Source organism: Argopecten irradians, chromosome 13 (genome assembly GCF_041381155.1).
Source record: "Argopecten irradians isolate NY chromosome 13, Ai_NY, whole genome shotgun sequence".
NCBI lineage: Eukaryota > Metazoa > Mollusca > Bivalvia > Pectinida > Pectinidae > Argopecten > Argopecten irradians.
Window position 1 is genome coordinate 26,813,473 of NC_091146.1, and position 12,598 is coordinate 26,826,070.

The 12,598-nt window shown below is 34.9% G+C and overlaps 2 protein-coding genes across 5 annotated transcripts in view; one reads left to right on the plus strand and one right to left on the minus strand.

The window, feature by feature from the left end:
- LOC138306001 (cyclin-dependent kinase 4 inhibitor B-like) overlaps window positions 1–12,598 on the plus strand; it is a 637,657-nt gene that overhangs the window by 190,554 nt on the left and 434,505 nt on the right. For all 4 annotated transcript variants that reach the window (XM_069246314.1, XM_069246315.1, XM_069246313.1 and 1 more), the window contains one exon: window positions 6,693–6,770. In XM_069246314.1, the coding sequence (XP_069102415.1) occupies window positions 6,693–6,770 (78 nt within the window). The remainder of the gene's footprint in view (window positions 1–6,692; window positions 6,771–12,598) is intronic.
- LOC138305998 (uncharacterized) overlaps window positions 1–12,598 on the minus strand; it is a 343,209-nt gene that overhangs the window by 96,644 nt on the left and 233,967 nt on the right. The window lies entirely within an intron of this gene.

Consider the following 12,598-nt stretch of genomic DNA (forward strand, 5'->3'; position numbering starts at 1 on the left):
AAGTCGTATAGTTGTTTTGTGGATCTTCTCTAATAGATATTTGAAGCCATTTACATTTATTACATACATATTGAGAGACATAACCAAGAGTGAATAAGAGAAGGGTGATAAATCATCTTGATAATTCCTACAATGAGTTATCGTTGATCGTTTCATTGGAACAGTATTATAAAAAAAACGAAATAACCTAACTACTTTTAGGTATATATTTGTCAACGAAACAAACTGAATTACAGATGTCCATCTCTGGTGTCCGATGATAAAGCTTGATATCGATATCAATATAAAATGAAGGACAAATAATATCAATCGACTTAACTCCGACACTGCAATATACAAACACTGAAGGGTTCTAAAACGTTATATGTGGTTCTTATAATCGTTCCCTTCTATTTACGGATTATATTAAAATACGTATTGGTATAGAGTATAATTTGTGCACACAATCGTGGTACATTTGTACTTTCCAGTATCACATCCAATTAAGATCAGCATAACCTTAATATATTACCAATATCTCGACTGTTATAAATTTTGTATCATGTTAATTAGTAAAAAAAATCCCGTGTAAACAACATTTACACCATTCGTCTTTTTAAATTGGGTTGTTCGTATTTGCAGCATACATGTAATTTGAACAGTTTTAAATATTGTCATACCGTTGTGTTAAATCTATATAAGTCGATATGAAAGTCGATATGACTTATAGGTGTAAGTTTCTACTAGCCCTGGTGCAACATTGTTTATGTTTAAGATATAATGTATTCTACGATACGGTCAAATTAAGATCACATAACCCTGATCTAGTAACAAGAATCCGATTTACTAACTTATTTTGTCAATTTTTTAATCCGCTTGAATAAATTAAAATCATGGTCGCTTACTATAACCAGATGATATTAGAATAGTGAAGTGACCATGCCTATGATGTTAATAGGACGTAAAACTAAACAAACCAAACTATGATGAAATATATGTAATTGATATCTTTTTCCTTTTTAATTTTCATACTTGTATTCATATAATATCCAATATGACAGAGACACAAGACAGATTGTGATGTCATGTGTTTGTAAGTTTTAGATCAATCCTGCTATTTTGCTCACAAAATAGTGATATCACAACTGATACCTTCCCGCAATGGGGATAACTAAGACTAAACAGTGAAAACAATTAAGAACATTTATTTGAAAATAGAGAAAATACTGTATCTCCTAACATTCCAAACTATAACAGTATGCTCACTCACAAAGTCACAGAACATCGAATATACGTTGCGCTCACCACTTCTCACTGCAAACTTAAAAGATAATGTCCTCATCAGTCCTCACACTGTAAATGTATGCCTTCATCAGTCCTCTTACTGTAAATCTATAAGATATCGCCAGCATCAGTCCTAAAACTGTAAATATATAAGATAATGTCCAATTCAGTCCTCCTACTGTACATTTATAAGATAATGCCCTCATTAGACCTAGAAATGTAAATCTATAAGATAATGTCCTCATCAGTCCGTACACTGTAAATGTATGCCCTCACCAGTCCTCTGACTGTAATTTCATAAGATAATGACATCATCAGTCCTAAAACTGTAAATCTAAAAAAAAATGTCCAATTCAGTCCTCTTACTGTAAATTTATAAGATAATGCCCTTATCAGTCCTCAAACTGTAGATTTATGACCTTATCAGTCCTCAAACTGTATTATTATAAGATGATGTCTTCATCAGTCCTCACACTGTAAATTAATAAGACGATTTCCTCATCAGTCCACTTATTTTGAATTTATAAAGTAATGCCCTCATCAGTCCTTAAACTGTAAATATATAAGATAATGTCCTCTTCAGTCCTTTTACTGTAAATTTAGAAGATAATGCCCTGATTAGTCCTCACATTGTAAAGGTGGTGTTCAAGCTCATGTTAAAAATCCCATAGAAACTGCCCACAGCCCAATTTTCTTGAAAGTACTACTAATTGTCCCTTTAAAATGACACTTCTTTTTCCTTTTGTGATTTTAAAAAGGGCCAAAGGGCCTAAATTCTTTGAAGTCATTTTCATTAAAACTACCTCCACAAACATGCCAAAAAAGGTTAGCCTTTTTTTAAATATTCTACATTTTTTATTCATAAATCATTTGAGTAGATCGTATACTTTATATTAAAGTCAGTTCTTTTAGATTTTTAACGGAAGATTTTTGTTAAAATAATATTTTTTACGAAAAAATTTTTTTGGAAAAAACAAAAACGAAACATTGCTCTTTGTCACCTCATTTTACCCTGTTACTGGTTTTGTCCACAATTTTACCCCCATTTAAAAATACTCCCATGATATTTTCTGTCAATGTGTAAATTAGGTTCAAGATTAAAATCCGGGAAAATTGTTTTTGAGTGACTTCAAAATAGAGAGTGCATGTAGAAACGGACCACTTTTTTGTTAGTATTCCTAGTTATACATTTCCAGTTTATGATTCCAGAGTCCGATGTAAGTAAAAATCAGTGTACAGTAATTTTTTTAATGCTAAATATAATGGTAACACCTTTTAAAATATTGGTTGCCATAGTAACAAAACGGAGGCCTCTGATTGGCTGAAATATAAATGATGTCAGAATGAAGAGAAAATTGATATACAGAGGTTACGAATAACATTGTAATACTTTCAAAAAGATTAGTTGCCATGGAAACAAAATGGAGGCCTCTGGTTGGTTGAAATTTAGATATTGTTAGATTTAAGTGAAAATTGGTATATATGGGTTATAAAATATGCTGAAAAACATGGAATCCCTTTTTAAAAGATTGGTTGCCATGGAAACAAAATGGAGGTCTCTGATTGGTTGAAATTTAGATATTATTAGATATTAATGAAAATTGGTACATATGGGTTATGGGGTATGCCGATTGCGATAGTAACAGTTTTAAATACATGGTTGCCCTTGTTTCGAAATAAAAGCCGTCTGATTATTCAAAATTAAGATTGTAGCATTATTTTTAAATTATACATACTTTATTTGAAAATCAAATGTAACTCTGTTTCCCTCTTTAGTCATTTGTAATTCAATTTAATATAGTTTTATCTACATATGAGAGAGATGGATAGTCTTAATTTGTATCTTTTGCGTTTAAGTTGCTGATGAAAATATATTTCTTTCCAATAAGCATTTGATTTTTTATATGAAAAGAAAAACTATTTGTTTTACTCAAGAGCATATCTAGTTGTTAGGCTTGTTTGTACTGTTAGGGAAGATGCATGAATAGAAATGCAATAATGTTAGAGTACATATGTTAGTTAACAAAAAATTCTATCACTAACTGTTGTTTTATTATGGTGTCTATGACCAATTTTAAATTTATGATCAACTAGGGCAAGTATTGATTTTTTAGAAAATTCCCCTTGCTTTATTTCAGCCTATAAAATATTATTTTCCCGGATTTCAATTTTTTTGAAAAAGTATTTTTTCATAAGATTATACCTATAGCGTGTTTTTAAAATGGTTTAAAAGTGTGGACAAAATCGATAACATGTCAAATATTTCGAGCAAACCCAATATCCTCAATTTTTATCCTGACAAAAAAAATAAGGTTTTTTGCTTCAAAATCAATTTGTCGTGAAAATAATTCATAAATATCATTTTAAATGGATATGAAATAAAGAATGAAGTATATTTTATAAACAAAATTAATAAAAAAATGAAAATTATGTTCAAAAGATGGACACAAGGGGTCCCCTTGCCATATACCCAAAGTAATTTTAGAAAACATCATTTCAGGCCCTTTATGCCTTTTTAAAACATACAAAATAAATAAACAGTGCATAACAAGTAGCTATGTACCCAGACCTTTAACACTGCAAAATTTGAAAAAAAATTGGCACGTGGGCGGATTTTGCAACCCCACCTTTAGAAGATAATGCCCTTATCAGTCCTAAAACTGTAAAACTTATAAAATTATGTATATTGTCCTTGTCTTATCAGTCCTAACACTGTAAATGTATGCCCTCATCAATCTTCTTTATGTAATTTTATAAGATACTGTGCTCATCATTCCTAGAACTGTAAATTTATAAAATATGATCCCATCAGTCATCACACTACAAATCTATGCCCTAATTAGTCATCACACTGTAAACTTGCATGCCACCATTCAAAATACCCTCACCAGACTGAAATATCGTCATTAAACCTTTCACAACATTTCAAGTTGTAAAATCAGCTAAAATGCTTTATTCATTTCACTTCATTTGTGAAAGTATCCGTTCCAAAGCTTACATTCATCTTACACACAGTCACTTTAAGCTGATTAATTTATCTGAATTAATAAAGATCGCTTTGGTCTTTTGATATCAAACACTTCACCAATTTACAATTTACCATTTTAGAATACATTTCTTAAAGTAATAGTATACATAGTGTATATTTATTAATTTTGTATTCTAGATAGAGATTATTTAATAAAAAGAGGAAACTCACTAATTAAATTGTATGCATAACTCGTAAGGTGTATACATTTCTTTCCTGATTCTAACAAAATATAAACAATTCAGATTTTAACTGATTTGTTGATAGGCCATGCCTTGGTCCAGAATGTATTTTTGTCGACTTGAGTGTGGACATTGGATACGAACACCTTCTAAGGAAACATATTTGAATTAAGCGTTGTATCTTTTCTTTCTTAATTGATAATGTATAACTAATACTTAAGTTCACATGAATTACATAATATATTGCAGCATTACTATCCTTAATCAATATCAATAAAAGCTAACAAACAGCGTCTTAAATTGATCAACAGATATATTTCGTATCAGATCATAGGTGATATCCTCTGATTAATTACAAGAGGGCAGGTATACACGTGGTCATGGAATGATTTATCAGCGATATTCCACCATGATATAAGCAGTGCAAAACCGCTACATCATCAGCACTCACTTCCGTCCAGGTAACATTGATGTCACTCAAGCGGATGATATACCCCTCTCCACAATATCATGTGAACAAGTCGTATAATTGTTTTGTTGATTCTCTCTTATAGATATTTTGAAACCATTTACATTTATTACATACATATTGAAAGATATAACTAAGAGTGAATACGTGAATAAGAGAAGGGTGATAAATCATCTTGATAACTCGTACAATGAGTTGTCGTTGATCGTTTCATTGGAACAGTATCATAAAAAAATGATTTAACTACATTAAGGTATATAATATCAATTTGTCAACGAAACAAACTCAAATATAGATGTATATCTCTGGTGTCCGATGATAAACCTTGATTTCGATACCAATATAAAATGAAGGAAAAATAATGTTAAACGACTTAAACCCGACACGGCAATATATAAACACGGAAGGATTTCTAAAACATTATATGTGATTATTATAACCGTTCCCTTCTATTTACGGGTTCTATTAAAATATTAATTTTAAAATTTAATAATTAGAATTATAAATTGGTCTAGAGTATAGTTTGTGCACACAATCGTGGTACATTTGTACTTTCAAGTATCATGTCCAATTAAGATCAGCATAACCTTGATATATTACCAGGATCTCGACTGTGATAAATTTTGTATCATGTTAATTGAAAATCACCATGTAAACAACCTTGTCACCATTCGTTTTTAAAATTGTGTTGTTCTTATTTGCAGCATACATGTAATTTTAACAGTTTTAAATATTGTCATACCATTGTTTTAAACCTATATAAGTCGATATGACTTATAGGTGTAAGTTTCTACTAGCCGTAATGCAATATTGTTTATGTTTAACATCAAATGTGTTCTACGATATGCTCCAATTAAGATATCACTGTGATCACTTGCAGTCATAACTTCCGATCCGCGAAACTTGAATTGCTAACGCATAGAAATCCATAATGTTAACGATGACGTCATTCTATAAATGCTGCAAAATGCTTATTAATAACTGATAATTAATTGACAATTTCCATTAAAACTGATGACAAGCTTATAATTACACATTGCGAATTCTGTTTCGTCATGAGTTGGTGGCTAATATCAATACAAAGCTTGACATGCATTTCTCGAAAATAAACATATTACATGTATTAATTTCAATAAAATTAATGTTTATATGTGTTTTCATACTACATTGTAAATCCGACTTTTTGATTGGCAGATTTTTTTCTTCATTCTATGAAGAAAACAAATACAAGAATGGCAAGAAAACCCGACGTTTTGATGTCGGTACAATAGAGACGTCTGCGTTGCATATTGAATTGAAAATAGATATCCATTGGAAATCAATGGAATCGTACGTTAAGCTTATTCTTTTTTATCAAGTACTCTGAAAATACTAAGTATAAGCATTGCTGTTACTATTCTTTTTAACTCAGGGTATAATATAATACATTTTGTATAATCATAATATAAACTAAATTATGTTTACAAACTGATGTGAGAATCCGCCACGTATATTTTTTTCTTTCATATCCGGATGTAGTTAAAAAAGAAATAGTTACATCAATGCTTTAAAATATATAGTCTTAATAATTTCAAGAGCTCACATGTTATATGATGTGGTAGGACATGTATAATTATGCAACACTTTTACGATTTTGCTTCTGATCATTTAATAAAGTATGGCTATAATACATTTGGGGAATTAGATACAAAAATAATAAATTAGTGACAATAACATACCACTTAGCCATATAACATTATTTTAATTTCAGGCCTTGGAAACCGCGGTAAGGTGGGATAAAGTAGATATTGTTAAATTGTTACTGCAACACGGAGCAGATCCAAATGAGGTAAGTTATATTATAAACGTGTGCATTTTATTACAAAACAATTACTTCTGGTTGGGTGATAAGGTTTATGTATCTATAAATCGATGACTTGTAACACGTGTATTCTGGTATTCTGTCATATCCATCATGACCACGCATTATAAAAACATAATGGACCTAACATTGTACAGTTGTCTTCGAAATGATTACACAGCACTATTACTAGTAGTTTTCACTTTCATATCATAGTGTATGTGTGCTGACTGGTCATTTTTATGCATAGGACAGTGTACACAAAGTATGAGATGATCGGAACCTAACATATGGAACATTGGTTACTTGACACATAGCAACACATAACAATATCCAGTTTATTTCTGAAACACAGAAACAAGATGTATCAACAAAGAAATATAGCCAAACAACTCATCAATATGATAGTTCAAATGTTTACCTAAACGGATATATACTTGCGCTTTGGTCACGAAACGGATACACATGCTAACTGGATCTTCAGTCCACAATCCGAAGTGAAAGACAAGTGCGTCGAATAATCGCATAGTAAAAAACTAAAGAATATAAAATGAAATATCAAACATCAATGTAATTTTGGTAATGACACTAAACATATAGAATTTAGCCTTTACATATGGTTTCATTTGTTAATTTAAAATGTTTTGATATACTACATTGTTTACATATTCACTTTATAAGTACATTTAGGAGTATTTTTCTCTCTTTTTAATTACATCCCCTTCTTTCTTGTAAGAGAGAAAAATCAATCAAAATTTAACTTTTAAGGAAATTGACATTACTCGATTACACTTTTACTATATAGATACAAAAATAACCGGATATGTCATTTTTTCGTCAAGTCATCTTCTAGCATATACATAATTTGGATTTTAAAAATATGAACTGATTTTTTTACATTGAATTTGCGAAACAACTTATATACCTTATACAAATCGTTTTCAATGGATCAGTTGAAATAAGAGTGTGAGGAGTCACATAGTGGAAGTATCCTGAATTTGCGAAACAACTTATATATCTTATACAAATCGTTTTCAATGGATCAGTTGTAATAAAATCGTGAGGAGTCACATAGTGGAAGTATCTAAAGATAATCCATGTTCGGTCAGCTAGGGTATTTAGGGAAGTAACGTTACCAGTACACCACATGATCACCCAATTTGGGCTATCGATAATCTTGGAGTGAATATCTTGTGGTTGCTTTAAATTCAACGGACACTATCAATTTTGTGTATTGGTAGCTAGGTCAGTTGTTTTTCTCTCCGGGTTCTTCATTTGGTTTGATTATTTGAACGTCCTATTTATAGTCAGAGTCATAAAGAAATGATGCGGAGTTTGTTCAAATGAATGACATTGAGTATCATTCAAGGTCATAAGGAGCAAAGTGTATAAAAAATTTTAATGACTTATTTGAAGGGTATTATCAAGAGTTAAGTCTGCATTGGAGGCACATATATATCTTTATTTCTCCTCCAACACTCCTTAATATGTCGCCCACTAGTAAAACTAATAAATTAATATAGGCATATGTGTTGATTTAGATAAACATGCTTATGTGGTATTAGTCAAGCTGCTAAAATTAAGCAAAAACTTACGTGATGTAGAATAAGATGCATAATTAACGTATACAAATCGTTTTCAAGGGATCGAATGCAATAAGAGAAAGAAAACATCATCAGGCAGTTGAACCCTTACATTTCTACGTCCATGCCAGAGATCGATTCCCTGGCCAGCTAGGGTATAAAAGGAAGTAGCGTTATCACTACACAACCTGAAAATCTTTTTATTTGGATTTTCAATATTCTTTAAGTGAAAATCTTGTAGTTGTTGTATATTCAACTGACACTTTTAATATTGTGTAATGGTAGCTAGACCAGTTGTTTCTATCCGGGTTCACCATTTTGCTTGATTATTTGAACGTCCTTTTAATAGCCAGGGTCATAGGAAAATGGTGGTGGAAAGCTGGAGACCGAGTATCCGGGGGGGGGGGGGGGAAATCCCACTGACTAGTGGTCAGTACCTGGCAACTGTCCCACATGATAATCAAACTTGTACCCAGAGTTCAATACAAACCTTATATTGGGTCTTTAGATCTCTTGAATAAATCTTTAAATAACATGTTTTAACGGAATCATCGAGAGTTAAGTCCGCCTTGGAGCGTTAGGGTTAGGATAAAAATTTAAAGAGAATACACGGTAAGACTTAGAAAAGCCGAGATAACGACGCTTTGCCGAATTATGTCGGTTTTCCGTGTCGACCACCAAAATGAAACAAAATTAAAATAAATCAATATAATTCCTGTAAGGTACTAACCGTGTAATCTGTGCACCCTGCGTTAAAAACAAAAGCATATTGACAGTTATTTACGTGGTTTCGCTCCAAACGAGACGCTCTTTGATGTAGAAGGAAGCGTGGAAAATCCATAAGCGTATTCGCAAATGGTACCAGTAATACCAATCAGTGTATAATATAACTGAAACAATATGGAAATACTAAAAAACAATAATTACCCTTCAAAGAATCACTTTACAATACATACCATTACTATGATTCAAGAAATAGATGACACCACCATGAGGGGGTTTAAAAAAAGTCTGGCCCTGCAGGTAGAGAGTTAGAATTGTACCTGCTGCCCCTATTGCATGATCGTAAAAGGCGACTCAATTTAGGATCTTATCTTTTCTCTTCTTCCTAACTTACTGTATCTTTCCTAATGCCTCCCTTGGCACCGCCTAACTTTTGGCCCTGAGTTGAGCGTTCGCCCCTGTGAGGAAGGCTCTGGGTTCTGACCCCTTGGCGAGACACACCAAAGTCTTTAAAACTGGTAGTTTCTTCTTCTGCTTTGCGCTCAGTATACAGGGAGTGGGACGACTGGTTCGCCCGTTGTCAGTATAATGTGACCGGGTGGGGTGTGTTGCTTGGTGTCTTCGGCGGCATGCTTCAGTGATATAGCACTATAAAAAGGGTAACAGTTTCACTATACAAGAAGACACAACATGAATATACCGCAGTCTCCCAAAACACGCACCACCCACAACATACACGCAACACACCGCATACATGGGAGGCCGTCCTTAAATGACCATAGCTGTTAATAGGACGTTAATTAATCAAACAAACAAACAAACTACTAATCGAATGATTTATGCTGAGAATGGTTTTACTAGCACGTGTAGAAACCTTTCCGTATCAGTGTTAGAGGTATGGAACGACAAGACACATTTGAGACATTACGTCAGCTAAATTATCAAATAATAAAAAATAAATGCTAATAATGATAAAATGAATATACGTTGTACAAAATACCTGAATACATTTCTAATTCGTGAAAGTACATCAAACTATACATAAACTCGTTATCTTGAAATTCAACGGACCAACGAAAATAATTTGACTCATCTGGAATTCGACTCAATCTTTATGTCATTTATATACGACACGTTAACTCCTCGAGAGCGGTCTCGGAACCGGGCATGCCCATAGCAGTTCGAGCGTAAACTCGTATATCCTTGAACGGGGTAACGACACCACAGTATTTCATCGACTCTTTTGCAAGTGGAATTGGATGAAATGCCTTCGTCAAATCTGTCGCGATGATGTAAGACCATTGAGCAGTCGTACAGTGGAATCAACATCCGGCATCAGAGATGGTTGGGGCTTGCTATAGCGTCCAACATCGGCAAACACGGTTACAAGGCGAAAACCACCGCTTGGTTTTTTAACTAGGAATGACGGGTTCACGTACTCGAAGGACACACCGGTCACCAACATCCTCCGGTCGACGAAAGACACATATTTCCTCTTATTCGTCGAATTTAGACTGAGTTCGTCCAACTGATTTTTGAAGTACTGCGGTACGCACCCTTTTCGCTGTATGGGTTTGACCTGACCCATATTGACTTTACCTTGTAGAGGACCGACTGCACCATTAAATCCATGGAAGCTGGGGTTAAACAGCTCGTCAAATTCCGTCAACACGTCACGTCGTGATATCATCGGGGTCGAGTTTAACGTGCTCCGAGTGTCTAATTTTAGCATGCGACATTACGAGTTTCGGAATTTTAGCAGGCTGACTGTCCGGTTTTGCGGGTATGAATGTAGATCCACCTTGCAAACATTTTCGTTCCTTCCAGCAGATTGTGGTTCACTGGTGAGGTTCGGGACTCGAATTTTACCTGCGACACTTGACACAAGAGACGGGAACGCCCACGACTCTGACGCGACATGAGGTTCGACTGAGACTTCTTCATAATAAACCAGATCGTCAGGGAGTCCAAGTTCAACAAGTTCACCAGCCCAAATTACGGACTTCGCTGACGATCGGAGAACATGCGCACGTCTTACCGCACGTCCATCAGCTGGTGTACCGGTCGAGCCATACGAACACACTAACGAGTCGCAAATGAGGATTTGTTGTTTGGTCGGTCGGACGGAAACGTCATTTTGTTCCATAAACGGTATACCCGCTAAGACGTCAGAGTCAAGGTTTTCCACTACGATGCCTTCATAGTAAAGATCATGTCCTTCGTGCAAGAATGATAAGCATGTCTCGCCGACTGCTCTTAACTGCGACGAACCATCCTCTTGACTGACAGAGTGGGAACTACCGGTAATTTTCGCACCTGGCCGCTGAGCACACGAAAGTCGCTTCATGTTCCCTGTAGCACCGCTATCGATGATAAGCCGGACAGTATGGTGTCCATAGAAAACGCCGAGGTACGGGAATTGCCGAATTGCCACGCGATTGACCTTACTACTGTCACTGATCTGCGGGGTGGAATTACAAGGGATGTTGCCAGGGTTTTCAGTTTCCTCGCAATCCGCAACTTGATGAGCCTTGGCAATAAACCGCCTATCATCGAACGGAAAGGTAAGAACACTTACTAAGGAAATGATTGTCTGGTCTTCCAGCTTCATTACACAGTGGGCACACTCGTTTGGTCTTCGACGGGGGTGTTGATCGCGTTTCGGTTTTAGCACACATGCCCTCATGGCACGGGCTTCCTTAGTTGACTGTAGCTCTTCATGGAGGGAATCAAACGCTTCGGATATCTCAGGTTGTATGGATGCTAATGTACGTGTACGTAAATCCGTGCCGTAACGCTGCTTTACCAATTCTGGCAGAGCAGGGTGTATGAGGCGCAACCATGTGAGAACGATAATCTTATTTTTAAATAAAGTCCATAGACGTGGAGTTCTTAATGAGTGTGTTTCGCGATATCACTGGGCAATAATTTGCTATTTGGCCGAGAATAAGCTCCAGATGAGTAACCTTTTGCTCGCGCGTTCGACGTTGGTTTTCTGGTATCGAGTGGACATTATTGGTGAACCCCCTATGTGGTGTTGCCCTAGACTTTTTCCCATCTCACACCATCACTCAGGAATGGAACAAAGTTTGCATCCAATGACAAAGTATATAAAATGTTCTGCCGCCAGTTCTCAAACGAGTTGAACGTCTCATTTTTACTGAGGCACCACTGTTTCGGTGCACGGTGAGTGCTAATTTTTGTTGCAGTGCTCTATTCACTGTGAAAAAATAAGAAACGACTCCGTTGTGTAATTACCCGTAGAAATGTCACTACGATGTGGCCTAATTGTCAATAATTATACCATTGATACCTATAACTCTTCTGTTAGGCGTGTAGTCCGAAATCCGCTGCCACCACGCCAGTAAGTAACAAAAGGAAGTCACAGTTACACACACGTTGTTTACTTGAGAAAACAGGCGAAAAGAGAGAGGGTGACTTAAAATGTTACAAACGGATACGGAACCGGTAAACTATATCCGGAATACAATTAAAGCGCTATATATCTAC